This window comes from Procambarus clarkii, chromosome 19, assembly GCF_040958095.1.
Source record: "Procambarus clarkii isolate CNS0578487 chromosome 19, FALCON_Pclarkii_2.0, whole genome shotgun sequence".
In the NCBI taxonomy this organism is placed as follows: domain Eukaryota; kingdom Metazoa; phylum Arthropoda; class Malacostraca; order Decapoda; family Cambaridae; genus Procambarus; species Procambarus clarkii.
Window position 1 is genome coordinate 12,494,392 of NC_091168.1, and position 23,963 is coordinate 12,518,354.

At 42.7% G+C, this 23,963-nt stretch overlaps 1 protein-coding gene across 1 annotated transcript in view; it reads right to left on the reverse strand.

Moving 5' to 3' along the window:
• Positions 1–3,936: 3,936 nt before the first annotated feature.
• The window catches only part of LOC123757629 (ATPase inhibitor mai-2, mitochondrial), a 48,600-nt gene continuing 28,573 nt past the window's right edge, over positions 3,937–23,963 (reverse strand). The window contains exon 3 of the mRNA XM_045741466.2: positions 3,937–4,347. Coding sequence (XP_045597422.1) covers positions 4,222–4,347 — 126 coding nt within the window. The 3' untranslated portion in view covers positions 3,937–4,221. The remainder of the gene's footprint in view (positions 4,348–23,963) is intronic.

The following is a 23,963-nucleotide window of genomic DNA, read 5'->3' on the forward strand; positions in this document are numbered from 1 at the left end:
TGATCTTGATTTTGCATAGGAGAAAAAATATTTCGGATTTCTTTCTATTTCACTGATGGCCTTTTGCTCTCTTTGCCTCTCCTGGGTTTTGTATGATTCTTGTAACTTGAATTCAATTGTTTCTATTTCACTACCTAACCTTCTTCGCAGTTCTTGAGATAGGGTGGACTCTCAAGTTGTTCCGCGATTCGTTTTCTTCGCCTATATAGGGAACGACGTTCCCGTTCCAATCTGCACCTTTTCCTCTTTTTTTCGTAGGGGTATGCGGTTTGAACATATTTCAAGTGCTACTGAGCTTATTTTTTCCAGGCACTGGTTCAGGTTTGCATTTTCTAGCTGTTCTTCCCAGTTTATTTCTGTGAAGTCCTGGTTTATTTGTTCCCAGTTTATCTGTATTATTGAAGTTGAATTTGCTGAAATCTCCTCCACCGGGAATCTGGACTGGTTTTGAAGGTCTAGTCCCCATGGTTGTCATAACTTCAATTAAGTTGTGATCTGAGTAACAGGTATTTGTAATCATTATGTTCCTGATCAATTCATCATTATTAGTGAAAATGAGGTCCAGCATGTTCTCCTTCCTAGTTGGTTCTACTATTTGCTGATTTAAGGCAAACCTGTCACACATCCGTAGCAGGTCATTTGCACGTGCTTGTTCAGTTAGGCTACTTCCTGGTACTCTTTCTGATATTACTGTATTAGCCAGGTGCTTCCATTTCAGGTGCCGTAGGTTGAAGTCCCCAAGCAGGATGATGTTCGGAGCTGGATTTGTGAGGTTTTCCAAGCAGTGTTCTATTTTCATTATTTGGTCTATAAACTGCTGAGGGTTTGCCTCCGGTGACTTGTATACAAGGACAATATCTACATTTAGAATCTCTATTTTGATTATCAGCACTTCCACCACATCTCAAGAACACAAACTGGAAAAGGGGCAAGGCATGCTTCCAGACCTGAAAAAAAGTTATGAGGAGAGACTAGAGGTGTTAAAACATGCTAAAACTAGAAGACATATTTACAAAATACTAACAGGAATGGACCAAAGTGACAGGAATTCCTGAAACTAGCAACTTCAAGAACAAGAGGACAGATTCAAGCTAAGGAAACAAAGGTACTGAAAAAATATTAAGAGTTTTCGTTTAAAGAGTGGTAGACAGTTGGAACAAGTTAAAAGAGGTGGAGGTGGATGCCAAAACTGTTGGGAGTTTCAAAGCATTATACAACCGAGTACTGGGAGGATGGGACATCACAAGTGTAGCTCTCAACTTGTAACTAGGGCAATTACACCACATTCACATCAACGAGATCTTGATTTGCTGAAGTAAGTAATTATCAAAAGAAGGCACCAAACCGAGAAGGCTATGTAGCACCATCAAATACGCAAAATAATCAGAGGGCGCTAAATATCACCAAGGATGCCAATACGAGAACAAAAACGTATAAGGCGAACGATATCAAAAGTATCCGAGTCACCAAGAATTCTATCGAGGGACAGGTGACCGCGAGGGGCGGTCGGAAAGCAAGACACACGCTCGTCCTGGAAGTCAGGTCATTCAAGAAGGACATGCACGACTGTAAGAGGGACAATAAGGAGCAGGGCAGCGCTCCATCAAGTGACCATGGGTTAAGCGAGTATGGCCAATACGCAACCTCGCCAGAGCTGTTTCCCACCGCCGGTTACGGTGGAAGGAGGACGGCCACGAGGAAACACAACATTTAAGAGTACGTAGCTTGTTACCAGTAACAGACAACCAAGAAGCCTGCCAACGGGTAAGGACTGAGGAATGGATAACCGGGTAAAAGTCGGAATACGGAATGCCTTTACGAGAGATGGGACAAGAGCAAACAGCTTCCTTGGCGGCAGCATCCGCACGCTCATTTAAAGACACACCAATATGGCTGGGAACCCAACAAAACTCAACCGACTTAAATTTACTGTGAACAAGAAACAGCCAATGCTGGATCTCGACAACTACTGGATGAACCGGATTAAAGGACCCGAGAGCCATGAGGGCACTACGCAACCCGTTCTCGCAAATTCGTATAGTCAATATTGACTTATTACCTACGTGCATAGGTGATATACTAAACATAATAGACTCCCTTAAAAAGATTCATAGAAAACACCGACCTTACCTAACCTTGTTAGCATGTTAAGATAAGCATCTTATAGCTTCGTAATTACAATTATTACTTAACATATACCTATAATAGGTTAAGTAACAATTGTAATTACGAAGCTATAAGATGCTTATCTTAACATACTAACAAGGTTAGGTAAGGTCGGTGTTTTCTATGAAGCTTTTTAAGGGTATCTATTATGTTTAGTATGTCACCTATGCACTTATTTAATAAGTCAATATTGACTATACGAATTTGCGAGAACGGGTTGCACTACGAGAGTCAACAACAACTACAAAGGAAGACTGACAACGAGAAAGCAGGAGACGAAGAGCATAGAGTTCCGCTGTAAAGATGCTAGTCTCCGGAGGTAAGCGACACATATAAGTGTGATCAGGAAAAACAACAGTAGCCAACACCGTCCGCTGACTTAGACCCATCGGTGAAGACAGAAACGGAGCGGGAGTGAGAAGAAAAGTGCTCGAGGAAAAGGCGTTTTAGAACCGTAGGAGGGGTAAAAGCTTTAGTGATAGGGGTCAAGGATGTACAAAACCGCGGAAGAGGGACCCTCCACGGGGGCAAAGAAGGAACAACACGAGGAGAAACATCAGAAATACGAACGGAAAGAGAATCCTGCAGGCGAGATAACCGGACAGAAAGAGGGAGGTGGAGAAGAGGAACAGGAACCGCAGGAGGGGTAAAAGTTAAAGCACGACAGAGGCGAGAGGAAGGATGTTGCAAGGACCGCGCAAGATAGCGATCACGGCGGTCCTGGAGAGACAGGAAGCCAGTGTCAACATACAAGCTAAGGATGGGAGTCGAACGAAAGGCACCAGAACTGAGGCGCAACCCAGTATGGTGCAAAGCATCAAGACGGCAAAGAGTAGAAGGAGAAGCAGACGAGTAAGCAGGGCAACCATAATTGAGCGAGAGAGGACGAGAGAGGAATGTAAAGCAAGGAGAGTGCGCCTATCTGCCCCCCCAAGAAGTATGGGACAAGACCCGAAGGAGGGTAAGGGCCTTAGAGCACTCAACACGGAGGTAAGAGATATGGGGAGACCAAGACAAACGAGTGTCAAGGAATAACCCCAAAAGCTTCGCGGAATCTTTGTATTCAAGGGGATGACCATAAAGGGACAAAGAGGGACGAAGAACAACCCGTTTCCGCGTAAAAGTCATGGCACAAGTCTTAGAAGTAGAGAACTTGCGGCATCAATTGCAAGTTGAAGCCGGCGTTGAAGGAGAGGCGAATCATCCAACCTGTCCTCTTAAAAAGAACGTCGCTTTTGGCCGTTTGCCCGTATGGCCGAATTGGGACGTAATTTGAAAATGAAAAAAAAATGAAAATAAATTTGGGATTTTGTTTTTCAACAACAGTAAGTTAAGGGTCCTCTGATAGGTTAGGTGGGCAGGAAATTCTCAAAGTTTCAAAACGTTATGAAAAACGTTAATTTAAAGTGTCCTCTTCTAGCCTCTCAGCGTGGGCCGGACGACTCAAATAGAAAACGGAACAGAACGTCACTTTTGTGAGTCTATTTCATTTCAAATTACGTCCAAATTTGGCCATAGTGCGCATACCAGCCAAAAGTGACATTTTTAAGAGGACGGGTTGAATCATCACCCTGACAACAAAGGGCAAGATCATCGACATAGAGAGCGGAGAAGACACCAGAAGGAAGAGAGGAAAGAAGACCATTGATTGATTTGCTGAAGGCAAAGCACACACGTTATACTACAAGAAGTTTGTCACACTATTAAATACAGTACGTAATGTAGTTCCAATAAATATTATTTGCAGATTGGACAATAAGATTATTTCCCTTCACTTAGCAGTTCCTTTATTATGCACAATGCAAAAATTTAAATATTTACATTAATGTTTCATGCTACTGACACTTAATATACAGTACAATGGAGCCCTTACGGACTCGCTTTTGTGTCCACGGGGGAGGAAAGTGTTAAATTAATTAAAGTGTTTTTTATGGAAAGCAGTTACCAACATTTATCATCTGCTGTGCAGGCTAGTACTATACAGCCACATTATGTTAAATATTAATTGCAATATAAAGTACAGTACTAGTGTTTTGAGGGCCATATTGCCAAAATTTATTCCAAGTTTTTCAAACGTTTTTGATGCCTCTTGATGGCTCCTTCATGGGCCTTTATTTGGTCTTTGTGAAACTCTACTTCCTGCTGAAGCCCGGCCCTCATCTTTTCTAGTTGCTCGTGTTGCTGCAAGAGAAAAATATTTACCATAAATTTTACAGGGTTGAGTGTGGTGCACTACAATATGGAAATTATCAAAGCTTTTACAACAACAAAGCTACATACAGAAAATAAACAATTAACTCGGGGGAAATACAACCTCGTTAGTACATTTTACAAATATATGCAGCACTATTTTTTAAGCTTTGTAAGTATGTTATTTAAATATGCATAACTTCTGGAGTGTCACTATATAGTGTGTATAAATGACCCATGAAGGCATTAATGGATTTATAATGTCAAGCAGAAGTCTAGCCAAGCATACAGATCGGGAAACAATGGGAATGTACTAGGTTTTTCAATTTATTATTTGCATTAACTTTAGATGATATTTAAGATGTATACTCATATGAAAAGATTTTAATAGAAGTTACTAGTAATGATAATGTTTTGACCTTTTTTTTTGTCAATTTCTTTATTATGCACCCATACCCATCCCATGGGCGGTGCTGGAAACGGTCACAGAGGCACATACTCGGTTCAGGAACTAAACCCTATAGTTTGTTTAGCTAAGCAACTAACAATCTTTTGACGCTAGTTACACAATTATATAATACAGGGTATATGTATATATATATATATATTATATTTTTTTTTTTTAAATGGAAGGGAGTACCACCTCTAGCTGGAAGAAGGGGGATCCATAGCCTCGGAGGAAACCACACATAACGCATTAGAGGGAATGTTTAGATCCCCTCCAATACAGTTTCTGTGTGCTTTTCTCCTACCACCCCCTTTCTTTTTTATATTTGTGCTTTATTATGCATTTGATATTATTTATATATATATATATATATATATATATATATATATATATATATATATATATATATATATATATATATATATATATATATATAACTGAAAACTCACACCCCAGAAGTGACTCGAACCCATACTCCCAGAAGCAACGCAACTGGTATGTACAAGACGCCTTAATCCACTTGACCATCACGACCGGACAAAATGAGGTGATAGCCGAGGCTATTTGAACCACCCCACCGCCGGCACTCGGGTGTGAGTTTTCAGTTGCATATGTCCTGGGGACCATTCAGGCTTGTTCGCATGTGTGTTCCTCACGTGTTGCCCCAAAGAATGAGGTGATTTGGTAAAATGCTATGCCCAAGATAACTATCCGAGTGCCGGCGGTGGGGTGGTTCAAATAGCCTCGGCTATCACCTCATTTTGTCCGGTCGTGATGGTCAAGTGGATTAAGGCGTCTTGTACATACCAGTTGCGTTGCTTCTGGGAGTATGGGTTCGAGTCACTTCTGGGGTGTGAGTTTTCAGTTGCATATGTCCTGGGGACCATTCAGGCTTGTTCGCATTTGTGTTCCTCACGTGTTGCCCCAAAGAATGAGGTGATTTGGTAAAATGCTATGCCCAAGATAACTATCCGAGTGCCGGCGGTGGGGTGGTTCAAATAGCCTCGGCTATCACCTCATTTTGTCCGGTCGTGATGGTCAAGTGGATTAAGGCGTCTTGTACATACCAGTTGCGTTGCTTCTGGGAGTATGGGTTCGAGTCACTTCTGGGGTGTGAGTTTTCAGTTGCATATGTCCTGGGGACCATTCAGGCTTGTTCGCATTTGTGTTCCTCACGTGTTGCCCCAAAGAATGAGGTGATTTGGTAAAATGCTATGCCCAAGATAACTATCCGAGTGCCGGCGGTGGGGTGGTTCAAATAGCCTCGGCTATCACCTCATTTTGTCCGGTCGTGATGGTCAAGTGGATTAAGGCGTCTTGTACATACCAGTTGCGTTGCTTCTGGGAGTATGGGTTCGAGTCACTTCTGGGGTGTGAGTTTTCAGTTGCATATGTCCTGGGGACCATTCAGGCTTGTTCGCATATATATATATATATATATATATATATATATATATATATATATATATATATATATATATATATATATATATATATATATATATATATATATATATATATATATATATATATATATATATATATATATATATATATATATATATATATATATATATATATATATAAGTCGTACCTAGTAGCCAGAATGCACTTCTCAGCCTACTATGCAAGGCCCGATTTGCCTAATAAGCCAAGTTTTCCTGAATTAATATATTTTCTCTAATTTTTTTCTTATGAAATGATAAAGCTACCCATTTCATTATGTATGAGGTCAATTTTTTTTTTATTGGAGTTAAAATTAACGTAATATGAGCGAACCTAACCAACCCTTCCTAACCTATCTTTATAGGTTAGGTTAGGTAGCCGAAAAAGTTAGGTTAGGTAGTCGAAAAAACATTAAGGGGGCGTTATTCGGGTATCTTAAAGTTGTTGTTTAGTGTCAACCATTATTTTTGACTAGTTGTATATGAAAAGGGCTGCAATTGTTCGAAGTTTCAGTACTGTAACCTAAAGAGTAAGGGAGATTTTTAATTTTTTATATTTTTTTCAACGAATTTTACACATTTTCAAGTGTAAATTTAAAACCACACCTTTCAGATATAATCATTCTATGACACTTTTCTGACACATTAACATATAATAAAGGATCCCTTGCAAAAGATTTTCCAAAACGTCTTTAGTTTTCCTAATACAAATAGTCTAAGTTCCCCCCAAAATTATGCAAATATATCATGTTTATTGCTTTTATAAAGTCAATAAAGAACAAGATAAAAACGCTTGCAAACGATTTTAGAGACATAAAATTTATATATAATGTGTAAGTTTCATGTAAATTGCATAAAAAATTAAAAAGATATTCGTTTTCAAGTAACATATACTTTCAAGTAAGTAAAAAATAAAGTCTAAGGTGTTGCCCTCTGTGGCTGAAATTAACATCAACCAATTTCCTCCAAAATTGGCACCCTTACAGATAGGCATACGTGCAGTCAGGTGTATAAGTTTCATGCAAATCGCCCTATAAACAAAAGAGATAAAATTAAAAAAAAAAAAAAAAAAAAAAAAAAAAAGTAAAATTTGACTTTTTTAACTAAATTTTTTGTTAATAAAATTAATTATAATTTGTTTTTAATATATGCTATTGTGATACCTGAGAGTCAGACATGATTTCAGTTGACATTTTTGTTTGATAATCTTTTTTGACCATTTTTGAAAATTTGACACATAATTCAATATTTTTTTCACCCTTCCTATTTATGCTACGATGCTGAGACTTGGACCAAATGAAACCCTTTTCATATACAACTTATCAAAAAAGTTTGATTGAAATTGAACGAGTTTTCATTTTTTGCATATTTTGTGAATAACGCCCCCTTAATTCACAAGAACTTGGCTTATTAGGCAAATCTGGCATTGCATAGTAGGCTGAGAAGTGCATTCTGGCTACTAGGTACGACATATATATATATACACACACACACACACACACACAGCGGTGGCATTGCTGTGCTGGTGAAAGAACACCTAAAGGTGAACGAAATAATGACTGCCAATCCACAAGAAGTTGATATAATAGCACTAGAGATCTGCCATGAGGATGATAAATTAATTATCATAAATGCATATAGTCCACCACCAAGCAGCACATGGTCAAAGGAGGATCTAGATAGTAAATGAGAAGGTCTTATAACAATAATGAGAGAGATCGTAGTGAGAGCGGATAACAATAGATCACGACTGTTGATAGTCGGCGACTTCAACTTGAAATCCATAGACTGGGAAGCATATGAAGCTAAAACAGAAGATTTTTGGACCTGTAAATTCGTAGACCTCATCCTGGAAACATTCTTGTATCAACATGTTAAACAAGCTACAAGGATGAGGGAAGGGGACGTTCCCTCCATGCTAGATTTGATATTTACGAGGAAGGAGGAAGAAATATTTGACATTCAGTACCTTCCTCCCTTGGGAAAAAGTGACCATGTATTTTTGGGAATAAAGTATGCAATGCATTATAATCTGGAAGAAAATAAGGGTGATGCAATTGAAAAACCTGACTTTAGGAGAGGACATTATGGCAACCTTAGAAAATTTTTTAGTGAGTATAATTGGACAGACTTGTTGCTAGGCAAGGAAGTGAATGAGATATATTTCACAAAACTTGACATACATGATAAAGGCACAAAAAAATTTATACCAAAACAAAGATGCAGAACTAGTAAACAGGATTGGTTCAACAGAAATTGCGAGAGGGCCAGAGACCAAGACACAAAAATGGAAGCAATACAGGAAGAGGCCAAACCCCCAAACATACCAGTGATACAAAGATGCGAGAAACAACTACACGGCAGTGAGTAGAGAGGCAGAAACAAATTTTGAAAAAGGGATTGCAGACAAATGTAAAACAGAACAAGGTCTACTCTATAAATTCATAAACAACAAATTATAGGTAAAGGATAATATTCAGAGGTTGAAAATGGGAAATAGATTCACAGAAAATGAAAAGGAAATGTGTAAAACATTAAAAGAAAAGTTCCAAAGTGTGTTTGTACAAAATGAAATCTTCAGGAAACCAGACAATAAGAATTCCACAGAACATCATAAGAGCGTATAGAGGTGTCTACAGATGAAGTGGAAAATATGCTAAAGGAGCTCAGTAAGAATAAAGCAGTTGGCCCAGATGGAATTTCACCATGGGTACTGAGAGAATGTGCATCTGAGATCAGCATTCCACTTCACCTGATCTTTCAGGCATCCCTGTGTACAGGAGTCGTAACAGGTGTGTGGAAACAGGCTAACATAGTTCCAATCTACAAAAGTGGCAGCAGGGAAGACCCCCTCAATTATAGACCTGTATCATTGACTAGTGTAATAGTGAAAGTATTGGAAAAACTAATCAAAACTAAATGGGTAGAACACCTGGAGAGAAATGATATTATATCAGACAGACAGTATGGTTTTCGATCTGGAAGATCCTGTGTATCGAATTTACTCAGTTTCTATGATCGAGTCAGAGATTTTACAGGAAAGAGATGATTGGGTTGACTGCATCAATCTGGACCTAATAAAGGCTTTCGACAGAGTTCCACATAAGAGGTTGTTCTGGAAACTGGAAAATATTGGAGGGGTGACAGGTAAGCTTCTAACATGGATGAAAAATTTCCTGACTGATATAAAAAATGAGGGCAGAAATCAGAGGCAATGTATCGGACTGGAGAAATGTCACAAGTGGGGTACCACAGGGTTCAGTTCTTGCACCAGTGATGCTTATTGTCTACATAAATGATCTACCAGTTGGTATACAAAATTATATGAACATGTTTGCTGATGATGCTGAGATAAAAGGAAGGATAAGAAACTTAGATGATTGTCATGCCCTTCAAGATGACCTGGACAAAGTAAGTATATGGAGCACCACTTGGTAAATAGAATTTAATGTTAATAAATGCCATGTTATGGAATGTGGAATAGGAGACCATAGACCCCACACAACCTATATATTATGTGAGAAATCTTTAAAGAATTATGATAAAGATCTAGGAGTGGTTCTAGACAGAAAACTATCACCTGACGACCACATAAAGAACTTTGTGCAAGGAGCGTATGCCACGCTTTCTCTAACTTCAGAATTGCTTTTAAATACATGGATGGTGATATACTAAAGAAATTGTTCACGACTTTTGTTAGGCCAAAGCTAGAATATGCAGCAGTTGTGTGGTGCCCATATCTTAAGAAGCACATCAACAAACTGGAAAAGGTGCAAAGACATGCTACTAAATGGCTCCCAGAACTGAAGGGCAAGAGCTACAAGGAGAGGTTAGAGGCATTAAATATGCCAAAACTAGAAGACAGAAGAAAAAGAGGCGATATGATCACTACGTACAAAATAGTAACAGGAATTGATAAAATCGATAGGGAAGATTTCCCGAAACCTGGAACTTCAAGAACAAGAGGTCATAGATTTAAACTAGCTAAACATAGATGCCGAAGAAATATAAGAAAATTCACTTTTGCAAACAGAGTGGTAGAAGATTGGGACAAGTTAGGTGAGAAGGTGGTGGAGGCCAAGACCGTCAGTAGTTTCAAAGTGTTATATGACAAAGAATGTTGGGAAGACGGGACACCACGAGCGTAGCTCTCTTCCTGTAACTACACTTAGGTAATTACACAATCATTTACACAAATACATATACACATTGATAATCTTTTGTATCTCAAGTGATTCAACAAGAGGCTCACAATAGTCACTTTACAAGGCACTTTACATCTATGATGAATCACACAGTTACTAGTCTTGCTCCACAACCACCCAACTGGGTGGCAGCTTTACAGTCATCTGCACGCATTACCTACAGTAAGCAAATTTTGGATACTTTGCTAAGATTCCGGGCAGTACTGTCTCCATTCAATTATCCTGACTACGGGAAGGACCCCCAGCCAGATAATCACATGTTCCGGATAATGGTACTTTTTCATCTCCGAGTCCAAAAGTGACCATTTCCAACTATTTTTATACTACAAACAACATAATTTGAATTGCCTTGCCACATATAATTATTAAATATTCAACTAGAAACATCAACTTACCATTTTGTTGTTCGTCTTCATGATTGATGCCACACATCTTTAAGTTAAGAATTGTTGACAATTTACATAACCTATACTAACACAACACAAAAATTAACACTTAAAATTACTGTACAGTTCATTAAGCAAAGTTAGTTTTGACTGCCAGCTGCTGAAGCCTCACTTATTGAATGCGCTTGGCTTGCCTGTGACGCCTCAATTGTTGAAGGCGCTTGGCTTGCCTGCGGCGCCTCACTGATTGAAGGCGCTTGGCTTGCCTGTGGCTCCTCACTGGTTGAAGGCGCTTGGCTTGATTTTCTTACCATATAAGAATCAAGTTTAGCTTGCCTTCTGTGTTCATTGGCCTGTTGTATGATCAGCTCTTTGGTTTGCCTCAGGTTTCACTTCACTTGAAGTCGACTGGCCATTTTCACAAAGTTGTGTAACACGTAACTGATCTTTAATTGTTAGGACAACCTTCTTCCTCTTAACACCTCCAGAACAATTGATGCTGCTACCATAGTCTTGGCCAAAAATGTTCAAAGTTACTATGAAAATAAAGTTATTTAATAAAATATTTCACTAATGGCGCGCAGCACTGTGGTATAACACAAGGGACGGGAGTACATGGGTCGACCAGGATTGGAAACATCCACTTGGGGCAGCTATAACACGTTACGTAGGCCGCCAGGAGGTAAAAAACTCACAATATTTTTGAAGGAAGCTACAGCCTGTGCACATTGTTTTAAGGAAACTTGTATACAATAGGGCCTCGACTTACAATGCTAATCCGTTCCCAGAGATGGATCGTAAGTCAAAATATCGTAAGTCGAAGCGATTTTTCCCATAAGAAATAAAGGGAATTGAATTAATCCGTTCCCCACCCTCCAAAATATTAACATACAAATACATTTTATACTGAATACAATGTTTTTTTCTAACTGCAATACAGTACCAAAGTTTCTCTTACCTTTATGGAGGGCTCTTGATGGCGTATGGGAGATGATGATGAGGGGGGAAGAGGAGAGTTGTTACTGTTTGGAAGGGGAGTCCCCTTCCATTATCACATCAGGCAGTGATGTTTTCTCTGGGGTACTCTCTCTCCTACGTTTTGCCTGAATACCACTAGGACCTGGTTGTGGTTCAGTGCTTGTTTGTCTCACTACAAATTTGTCAAGACATTTGTTTTTCCCTTCGTTTTAACATTTGTCGGTAATGATGCATCACAGTGTCATTGAGTAGGTTAAGGCAACGACCTACTGCAGCTTGATTTGGGTCAGTCATTTCAGCAAAGGTTTGCAATTTTTCCCATGCTGCACACATTTTCTTAATTGCTGAGGAAGAGACATTCTGTACTCTTGTTTCTGCTCTATGGTCATCCTTACATGGGTTTTCATATGTTGAGCCTTACCACTGACTTCCCTGGGACTCGTGGCGTGATATATAATAATTACTTTAATGTTCAAAATGCAAAAAATCACCACAAAAGTGGAATTTCTTATAGGCGCGATCATCACTAAGCGGGCAGCTGTAGTAAACTGAGGCAGATCGACCGCGTGACAGGGAACCACGCGCTCTGTCGACCCGAACGTGTATCAACAAATATTGTAAGTCGATGACACCATCGGATGTCGAGTCGCATTTTTTGATGAAATTTACATCGTAACTCGAAATTATCGTAAGTAGGAGCAATCGTATGTCGAGATGCCACTGTATTTGTTATTACATAATTACTAGTATTTCTTTTGTTTTTGGCTATGATAAATTGTTCTAAAATTAATGGTAATTCCTGTACTCAGGTGGTCCCTCCCAACGCTCCCCTCTCCCCCGATGCGACCCACCCACCCTACCTTCCCTCCTACACCATGCGCCTCGAGCCACAGCCGTATGGGATTAATACGGTACGGCCCGCGGCCTGGCTTTCATATCCAGACAATTCACTCCGTGTCCGGCTGACTGTCCGAATATTGCAACATCAGTAGCAAGTTAACCGCCCCGGATTTTTTATCCAGACAAACTCCCGATTTTCTGGCTCCTATGGATATTTTGGCCGGATATTGAGATAACTTTATCCGGTCACGATTTTGGCCGTATAAAAGTGTTTTCCAGATATTCGAATCCCGGATAATCGAGTGTCTATGGTACATCATTATGAATGAAGTACCTATGCCTGTTGTGAATAATACCATTCACAATTACCACGTAATGTGATGGAGGTCAGGTCTGATTGTTTCAAGCATGGATTGGACATACATACGAGTGGAATTGGGTGGTTATAAATAGGAGCTGCCTCGTATAGGTCAATAGGCCTTCTGCAGTTACCTTAATTCTTATTTTCATATTCTACAAATTGGGTAAAGATATAAAGTTGCTCACTGATTGCATTACCTTTTTTCTTTCCTAGTAACCCAGTTTACTCAACACCAGCAATATTAGCAGTACAAAATGCAAATGTAATTATATTCTGTACCATATACCAGTGCCTGAACAGTACTTATCTGCCTATTGTGAAGAATGCAACCATAGATTGGCCAGAAGCAATTAAACCTATATTAATCAGATGATTTATAGCACTGTGCCTTTGTTAACCAACTTAACTGCTTAAGAAGGATCTTAAGCTATTGATTCTACTGGATAACCCCTTCCCCCCTCATCACTCATGCAGTCACACTTTCCCATTGAAATGGCTGTAAAGGCAAGTTATGTACCACTGTTTTGATGCAAATACAAATGCTAAACTTAACAGCATTTTAGTTAGGGTGATTGGGCATCAGTCTTTAACTGGGTTCCTATGTTAACCCAGTAGTATCCACTCGATTTAAGGGGCCACCGTATTACGAAAATAGGCAATAAATGAAAACTGGTTCAATTTCAATCAAACGTTTTTGACTAGTTGTATATGAAATTGGGTTCAACTGGTCAAAGTCTCAGCATTGTAGCATAAATAGGAAGGGAGAAACAAAATATTGAATTGTGTAAAAAAAATTCCAAAATGGTTAAAAGTTATCAAACAAGTGTCAACTGAAAGCATGTCTATGACTAAGCTACCACAATAGCATATAATAAAGCATTTTAATATTCAGTTTTATGAAAAAACTAATTTTTATCTGCCAATTTGCATGAAACTAATACTGTACACCTTACAGAACGTGAGCCTATCTGTAAGGGTGCAAATTTTGGAGGAAATTGGTTGATGTCAACCTCAAACACAGGTAGCAGAATCTTTGACTATTTATTGTCAAGTAACATAAAATTGACATTCCTCATTTTTTTCAATTTACATGAAATTTACGCCTTATATGTAGAGTTTACGTCTCTACAATCTCTTATAAAACACTATTCCCAAGTTCATTTATTGATTTTATAAATATTTACAAACATGAAATATTGGCATATATTTGAGGAACTTTGAATACTTGCATTAGTAAAACTAAACTTATTTTGGATAATCCCCCTTATACAAATCCTTTATCATATACTAATGTGATAGACTTGTGTCATAGAAATGATTTCATTTGAAACTTGTGGTTGTCGAGAATTATTGAAAATGTGTAAAATACGTTAAGGGGAAAAAAAAACCCTCCCTTTCTGTTTAGGGTGCGATACTGAAACGTAGAACAGTTGCAGCCCTTTTTATATACAACTAGTAAAAAAAAAGTTTGGTCGACATTAAACATTTAAAATCATGTTATACGGTTCCTTAAGGCACCTTTTATAGCCCCTTCCTCCATGGAGATGAGCAGTGTGCGTCCTGAAGGGGGCTGCCAAACTCTGCTGCTACTGCTGCTTTGGTCCAGTAGAGCAACCCTATGCCTTGAGCTGCCTGTGTGCAGGTCTGTGACTACAGCTTCCAGTGTATCCACACCTGCTGCTTCATCACTCGCCCACTGCCACAGGACATGGGGGTTGTGTGGTATGGGTTAAAACCATGACATTTCCTTGACTTTGATTAAAGTGAGGAGTTGCATTAATCGTCAGCCTCACTCTCGTCCAGGCTGATCTTAATCTAACGGCAAAATAAGTAGACAGGAGATAGGTTAGGATACAGTGCATGGCCAGTAGTGTCCATGGTCCACTGTGCCCTAGTTGCATTCCACAATACTTTGCTGGGTCTGCCTTCCATTGAACCATTCTGCTGGTTTCCTCTATGCTGTCCACTAGGTCCAGTCTTCACATGTGCAGGTAGACAAGCTTAACTCACCAAGGGTGTCAAAACTGTCGGCTATTCTCATCTGATTTTCCCCGCCAGTTGAAGTGGTTACAAGAAAGTAGTTACAGGATGAGAGCTACAATGGAGGTGGTCTGTCTTCTTTGTACTCTGTCGTATAACAATTTGAAACTACTGACAATTTTGGCCTCCACCACCACCTCACTTGTGTCAACTGTCTACCACTGATTGCAAAAGATAACTTTCTAGTATTTTTTTGGGCACCTCTGTTTCCTTAACTTAAATCTGTGTCCTCTTGTTCTTGATGTTGCTGGTTTCTGGAATTCCTTTGTTAATTTGGTCGATTCTTGTTAGTATTTTGTAAGTGGCAATCATATCACCTTTTATCTTCTATTTTATCTTCTTTTATCATATCAATTCTTTTATCTTCTAGTTTTGGTATACTTACCGCCTCTAGCCTTTCCTCGTAACTCTTGTTTTTCAGTTCTGGAACCCTTTTTGTAGCATGCCTCTGCACTATCCAGTGTATTTATGTTCTCCTTGAGATATGGGCACTATTCAACTAATGCATATTTCAATTTTGGCCTCAAATGTTATGAACGTTTTTCTAGTATTTCATCATCCATATAATTAAAAAGCAAGTCTGAAGTGTGAAAGCAACGCATACACTCCTCTCACAATGTTCTGTGTGTGTTCCACTGGCAACAGCTTACTATCCAAAACCACCCCTAGGCCTCATTCTTTATTAGAGTTCTGTAATGCCTTTCCACATAATTTATAAGTTGTGTGTGGTCTATTTTGTCCAATTCCACATTCCATACCATGGAATTTATTCACATTGAATTCCATTTGCCACTTCATGCTCAAAGCATTTATTTTATCTAGATCAATTTGAAGGGCATGACAATTGTCTGCAATCTCATATCTTCCCCATTATCTTAGCACCATTCGCAATCATGTTCATATAATTCTGTATTTCTGGTAGATCAGTTATGTAGACGATAAACATTACTGGTGCCAGAGCTTAACCCTGTGGTACTCAACTAGTAACACTCCTCCAGTCAGATACATTGCCTCTAATTACCACCCTCGTTTGTGTGTCAGAAAATTTTTCATCCATTTCAGAAGTCTTTTGTCACCCCTCCAGCATGTTCCAATTTCCAGAACCTCTTGTGGGGGACTCTCAAAAGCATTTTATTGGCCCTTATAGACAGTCAACCCAACCATCTCTTTCGTGCAGAATCTCTGGCAGCTCTATCATAAAAACTAAGTAGATTTGTTACACAGAATCTTCCTGTTTTAATAAACAGAGTATGGTTTTCAGTCATTATTATCCAGGTGTCCTACCCATTTGGTTTTAATTTTATTTTCCTACTGTTTTGACTACGGTGCTCGTTAATGATACGGATCTATAATTTAGAGGCCTTTCTCGGCTACCATTTTTGTAGATTGGAATTAAGTTTGCCTTTTCCATATATTTGCTAAGATTTCTGTATGCAAGGATGTCTGGAATATTAATTGAAGTGGAATGCTCAGCTCAGTTCCACATTCTCTCTCCACTTCATCTTGAGATATCTCTGTATTCTATGGTGTGCTCTGGAATTGGCACTGGGTCCAGCTCTCCGAAATCCTCATTTTTGTACAAACGTACTTTGGAACTAGTCATTTACCGTTTCGCACCATTTCTTTTTCATTCTCGGTAATCCTGTTCCCCGTTTTAAATCTCTGGATTTTATCCTTTATATGCAGCTTGCTTTTAATAAATTTATCAAAAAGGCCTAGGGTCTATTTCACATTTATTTGCTATCCCTTTCTCAAAGTTCCTTTCTGCCTGTCTCCTTACTGTTGTGTATTTGTTTCTTACTTGCTTGTAATGCTGTTCTGTTTGCAGATTAGGTCTCGTACTGTATTGTACCAATAATCTTGTCTTATCTTTCCTGGCCCCCCCCCCCTTCCCTCACAATTTGACGAGCCAAATCTGGTTTTCAGGTTCTGCATCTGTTTTGGTACTCACCTAATTGTGCTTGCGGGGGTTGAGCTTTGGCTCTTTGGTCCCGTCTCTCAACTGTCAATCAACTGGTGTACAGATTCCCGAGATAGTGTATGTGTTTCTGGAATTCTGGAACCAGGTCCTAATGGTATTCATTGGTATGAATGTTTTAATGCCTTCATATATTTCACAAAATTTGGCGTACATTTCAATTACTCCCTTGCATAGCAACAAGTCTGTCCAATTAAATTCATTATAGAATTTGTTAAGTAAGTAAGTAATTATCAAAAGAAGGCACCAAACCGGGAAGGCTATGTAGCACCATCAAATACGCAAAATAATCAGAGGGCGCTAAATATCACCAAGGATGCCAATACGAGAACAAAAACGCATAAGGCGAACGATATCAAAAGTATCCGAGTCACCAAGAATTCTATCGAGGGACAGGTGACCGCGAGGGGCGGTCGGAAAGCAAAACATACGCTCGTCCTGGAAGTCAGGACATTCAAGAAGGACATGCACGACCGTAAGAGGGACAATGCAACTAGGACAATAAGGAGCAGGGCGGCGCTCCATCAAGTGACCATGGGTTAAGCGAGTATGGCCAATACGCAACCTCGCCAGAGCTGTTTCCCACCGCCGGTTACGGTGGAAGGAGGACTGCCACGAGGAAACACAACATTTAAGAGTACGTAGCTTGTTACCAGTAACAGACAACCAAGAAGCCTGCCAACGGGTAAGGACTGAGGAATGGATAACCGGGTAAAAGTCGGAATACGGAATGCCCTTACGAGAGATGGGACAAGAGCGGACAGCTTCCTTGGCGGCAGCATCCGCACGCTCATTTAAAGACACACCAATATGGCTGGGAACCCAACAAAACTCAACCGACTTAAATTTACTATGAACGAGAAACAGCCAATGCTGGATCTCGACAACCACTGGATGAACTGGATTAAAGGACCCGAGAGCCATGAGGGCACTACGAGAGTCAACAACAACTACAAAGGAAGACTGACAACGAGAAAGTAGGAGACGAAGAGCATAGAGAATAGCATAAAGTTCCGCTGTAAAGATGCTAGTCTCCGGAGGCAAGCGACACATATAAGTGCGATCAGGAAAAACAACAGAGTAGCCAACACCGTCCGCTGACTTAGACCCATCGGTGAAGACAGAAACGGAGCGGGAGTGAGAAGAAAAGTGCTCGAGGAAAAGGCGTTTTAGAACCGTAGGAGGGGTAAAAGCTTTAGTGACACGGGTCAAGGAAGTACAAAACCGCGGAAGAGGGACCCTCCACGGGGGCAAAGAAGGAACAACACGAGGAGAAACATCAGAAATACGAACGGAAAGAGAATCCTGCAGGCGAGATAACCGGACAGAAAGAGGGAGGTGGTGAAGAGGAACAGGAACCGCAGGAGGGGTAAAAGTTAAAGCACGACAGAGGCGAGAGGAAGGATGTTGCAAGGACCGCGCAAGATAGCGAAGACAGTAGCGATCACGGCGGTCCTGGAGAGACAGGAAGCCAGTGTCAACATACAAGCTAAGGACGGGAGTCGAACGAAAGGCACCAGAACTGAGGCGCAACCCAGTATGGTGCAAAGCATCAAGACGGCGAAGAGTAGAAGGAGAAGCAGACGAGTAAGCAGGGCAACCATAATCGAGCTTAGACAGGACGAGAGAAGAATGTAAAGCAAGGAGAGTGCGCCTATCTGCCCCCCAAGAAGTATGGGACAAGACCCGAAGGAGGGTAAGGGCCTTAGAGCACTCAACACGGAGGTAAGAGATATGGGGAGACCAAGACAAACGAGTGTCAAGGAATAACCCCAAAAGCTTCGCGGAATCTTTGTATTCAAGGGGATGACCATAAAGTGACAAAGAGGGACGAAGAACAACCCGTTTCCGCGTAAATGTCATGGCACAAGTCTTAGAAGTAGAGAACTTGAAGCCATGATCAGTGGCCCAAGACGACACGGCATCAATTGCAAGTTGAAGCCGGCGTTGAAGGAGAGGCGAATCATCACCCTGACAACAAAGGGTAAGATCATCGACATAGAGAGCGGAGAAGACACCAGAAGGAAGAGAGGAAAGAAGACCATTGAGGGCAACCAGAAAAAGAGTAGTGCTCAGAACACTACCCTGGGGCACACCTTCGTATTGCTGAAAAGAGGGAGAGAGAGCGGTACCAAGGCGCACCCGAAAGGAACGACGAGAGAGGAAGCTGCGGAGAAAGAGAGGGAGATGACCACGAAGGCCAAAAGAATGAAGTTGAGATAGGATATGATAACGCCAAGTGGTGTCGTAAGCCTTTTCCAGGTCAAAAAGGACGGCAACAACGGAGGTCTTCGCAGCAAAAGCAGTACGAATATAGACCTCCAAGTTCACCAGGACATCTGTCGTGCTGCGGCACTTGCGGAAACCAAATTGAGAAGGGGAGAGGAGGTGATGGTGTTCCAGGAACCACATCAGACGAACGTTAACCATACGTTCAAAAAGTTTGCAGACACAACTTGTGAGAGCAATAGGGCGAAAGTCCTTAGGGGAAGTACCCAGAGACCCCGGTTTGCGAACAGGGAGGACAACGGCATCGAGCCAGTCCTCAGGGACCGACGACGACTCCCAGATCCGATTATACAGACTCAGTAAATACTGAGACGTGCTCGGAGGGAGATGGCGAAGCATCTCATAATGAATACCATCGGAGCCCGCCGCCGTAGAACCGCAGAGGGCCAGAGCAGAACGAAGTTCAGAGAGAGAGAAGGGATCATTATAGGGAAGCTGAAGATGAGTGCAGAAATCTAAAGGACGAGACTCAAGGACAGGTTTACGAAGAAGGAAAGATTGGGGAAGATGGAGACCAGAGCTAACAGAAGAAAAGTGGGAACCCAGTTCGGAAGCGACCTGCAACGGGTCCGCCACAAGAGTATCATGGAGGTGAAGGACCGGTGAAACATCGGGAACGAACTTACCCGCTATCTTGCGGATACGCTTCCAGATCTGGGCCAGAGGGGTTTCGGACGTAAGTGTTGAGACATAAGATGCCCAACATTCACGTTTAGCCGTACGGATGGCCCTACGGGCCACCGCACTCGCTTTCCGAAAGAAAAGAAAAGAATCGGTCGTCTGCCTACGGCGGTGCCTCTTCCAGGCTGCACGCTTACAGCGGACAGCCCGAGCACAGTCCGCATTCCACCAGGGAACGCACTTCCGCGGACCCCGAGAGGAAGAGCGAGGAATAGAGCGGAGGGCAGCGTTGAAGACAGTGTCATGAAAAAGGAGGAGAGCGCGAGAGAGAGGCAGAAGGGAGAGGTCAGAGAGAGCAGCACTGAGGGTAAATAGGGTCCAGTCTGCCTTAGCAAACTGCCACCTAGGGAAAGAGAGGGAAGGGCGAAAAGAGAAAAAGGAAACAAGGATGGGGAAATGATCACTTCCATGGAGGTCATCAAGAACCTGCCACGTGAAATCTAAGTAAAGAGAAGAAGAGCAGAGAGAAAGATCAAGACAAGAAAGGGTGCGAGTCCGAGAGTCCAAATGAGTGGGCTCACCAGAATTCAGAAGAGACAGGGAAGAAGATAGGAGAAACGGCTCAAGGAGGCGACCCCGGGTATTCGTCAGAACGTCACCCCAAAGAGAATGACGACAATTGAAGTCACCCAGCAGGAGCACAGGCTCCGGCAAGGAGTCTAGGAGGTGTTTCAAATCAGGAAGAGAGAGCGGGACACTCGGGGGGAGATAAATGGAACAAACTGTGTACCATTTCCCCACAAAGATACGAGCAGCAGAACAATGGAGAGGCGAAGGAAAAAGTAAAGGAACAAAGGGAACATCCGCACGAATCAAGAGAGCAGAAGAATTAGAAGCCCCAGCAATGGCTGGGGGGGGGGAGAGAAAGGAATAGCCACGAAAACGACCAGGACGAGCACCAAGCATTGGCTCCTGGAGACAGACACAAAGGGGCGAAAACCGCGAAATCAGAAGTTGGAGTTCGAGGAAATTGGCGTAATAACCTCGAACGTTCCATTGAAGAATGGACAACGACGGGAAGAGAAAGGACAAAAACAGAGAACAAGGAAGAAACAAAGGCGAAAGAGCGACAGAGCACGTTAAAGAATATCAGGGTCGGGATCAGGGTCAGCAAAGTCAGGGTTAGGGGGCATGGGTAAACTGAGCAAAGACGGAGGGAAGGAAACGGGAGAACAGATCAGAGGTGGGCGGGCGGGGTCCGGAGGAGGAGGAGGAAGAGGAGGAGACAACGGAGAGGAGCGGTCAAGGACAGCAGTAGGAAGAGGGGGAGTAGAAAGAGGGGAGCGCACCCCAGCAAGAGCAGCAACCGAAAGGGAAGCAGGGGCCAAAGAAACCTCCATAGCAGGAACAGGGGGTGCAACCACTGAAACGGGAGGGGAAGGAGCAACAGAGCCAGAAGTAGGAGCTAAGGAAGAAAGCGAAGCCTTCTTACCCGCCGGGGAAGAGGAAGGAGAGGAGCCAGGCTTACGCTTCTGACTTAAAGAGACAGGTGTCCCAGCAACTACGTACCGGGCAACGGATTCCAGCGTCTCAACAGGAGAAGCCGAACGAGAGCACACACGACGGCCGTTAGGAGAGCGATGGACATCCGCCTGCACCGACAGGCGGCGGGGAGAGCCGAGAGATGGAGGAAGAGGATGGGAAGGAGGATCGGAGGGGGACGAGGAAGAAGACACAGGAGACATGACAGACCGGGTGGAAAGAAGGGGAACCCCAGACAGAGGACCAGGAGGGGGACCCCTCGGGAAAGAACTCAAAGGAACAGAGGAGGGGGCAGTGGGCGTATCAGGGTCCAAGGCCCGGAAACGGTTGAGAGTCTGAGGAAGGGGGGAAGGACGAGGAGAGGAAGAGCGCAACACGCGAGCATAAGAGATGTTAGTATAAGGCGGGAGCCGGCGAACCTGGCGCCTCGCCTCAGGAAAAGACAAACGCTCCCGGTGCTTCAGGTTAAGGACGGCCGCCTCAAGCTTGTAATGGACACAGGCACGGGAGAACGTAGGATGGGCCTCACCGCAGTTGAGGCAGCGAGCTTGGGGAGAAGTGCACTCCGACTTAGAGTGACCTTCACTCCCACACAAAGGACAGAGAGAGACAGTCCCAGAGCAGCGGAGGGCACCATGCCCAAACCTCCAGCACTTATTACAAAGTCGAGGAGAAGGAATATACTCCTGGACAGAGCACCTAGCACCAGCAAGAATGACAGAGGATGGAAGGGTCCTACCATCAAAGGTGATCTTCACAACGCGAAGGGGTTGACGTCGACGACCACGAGGGGGACGAGTAAACGAGTCAACCTGGAGGACAGAATGGCCTTGGGCATCAAGGATATGCCGAATATCATCGTGGCAATCCTGCAGATTCCGAACACCGGTTGCAACATGGGGTGGGAGGAGAATAGTGCCAACACTGGAATTCATCTGAACGTTCTTGGAGACCCGAACAGGGATCTCGCCAAGGCAAGATAAGGCAGCCAAGCGGGAAGCCGCATCCTGAGAAGGAGCAGCAACGACACGTGTACCGAGACGAGTGGGGTTGAAAGTAACACACGCATCCACGGAATCTACAAGATGCCGATGGAGGGAGAAATCGTCAGGAGGCGCAGAATCAAGAGGGAGGAGATCAAAGTATTTGGCCCATGAAGCAGGACCAAACAAGGCCTGATACGCATCAGCACGGGAAGGAATCGAGCGAGTGCGGTTGGGGCGCGAACGGCGTTGAGAACCCCTAGAGAGAGAGGGGTCAAAAGGCGCAGTCACAACGAAAGACTTAGCCACACCAGGGGACGAAGTGGTCACCACCGGGGGCTGGAGGCTCGACCCAACCTCAGAGGAGGGAGGGGAGCTGGGGGAAGAAGTCAGGACGGTCAAAGGAGGAGCAAGGTCGGGGCCCAACGCAGCGGGAGCTACAGAGCCTGGTCTTCCAATACAGGCCGACTCGGGGGCTTGGTCGCCCACCCCACGAGCCTGAGAGGGTACAACGGAAACATTCAACGACATAGAGACGAAAAGTGACAAATTCATCCACGAATGTGCCCCCATACCCACCATGGAGCCACAATTAGAGGCAGGACACCCAACAGGAAGCTATCGCTGATCACGCCGGGGCCCCCTAGGGGTGCGTCGTGAGTATACGCCCCACAAACGCCACCTTAAGAACCGTCAGTCCGTCGAGATCGGGTTCAGCGACGAAAGGGGGATTGACAATAAAAGGTTCCCCTCGCTCGAGACGTCGGGTACTACAGTTCTACGGGTGCAAGAGTATGCCTCCTCAAGCACCCGGGCGTCAAAATAGAAGAAGTCCAAAGAAATAATCCAAAACAAGCAAAAGGTCGGCAGGAAACGACAAGCAGATAGGAGAAGAGGGGGGAGAAAAACGAAACATAAGGAAAAGGAAAAGCGATCCGGCACAATTGGAGAAGACAGCAGCAGGAGTGCAAGGCCAGAAAAGGACAGAGGACTGCCCAACGGAGCATCACACTCCGGCAGCCGTCCACCAAGCCCCCTCACGACGCCAACGGGCCGGAAGGGGAGGGGGTAGAATTTGTTAAGTTTTCCATAGTATCTTTTCTTTATCAACTGTTTCAATGTCCCCATTCTCTTCTGGAATGAACTGCATTGCACATTTCATTTTCAACAGGACATGATCATTCTTTCCTAAGGAACAAATGTACTGTTTGGTATTTGGCGACTTCAACATGAATGTAATAGACTGGGAGGCCTACAAAGCAAGAATAGAGGACATTTGGACAGGCAGAGTTTTAAACCTCATCTTGGAGACACTCGTGTATCATCACATTAAGCATGCCACAAGAATGAGGCAACAGGATGTTCCATCAATGCTAGATTTAATATTCACCAAAGAAAAAAAAAAAAAAATTATATTATACAGTGGAACCTCTATTAACGAGTTTAATCCGTTCTGGCACCGAGCTCGTTACCTGGAAAACTCGTCTTTGG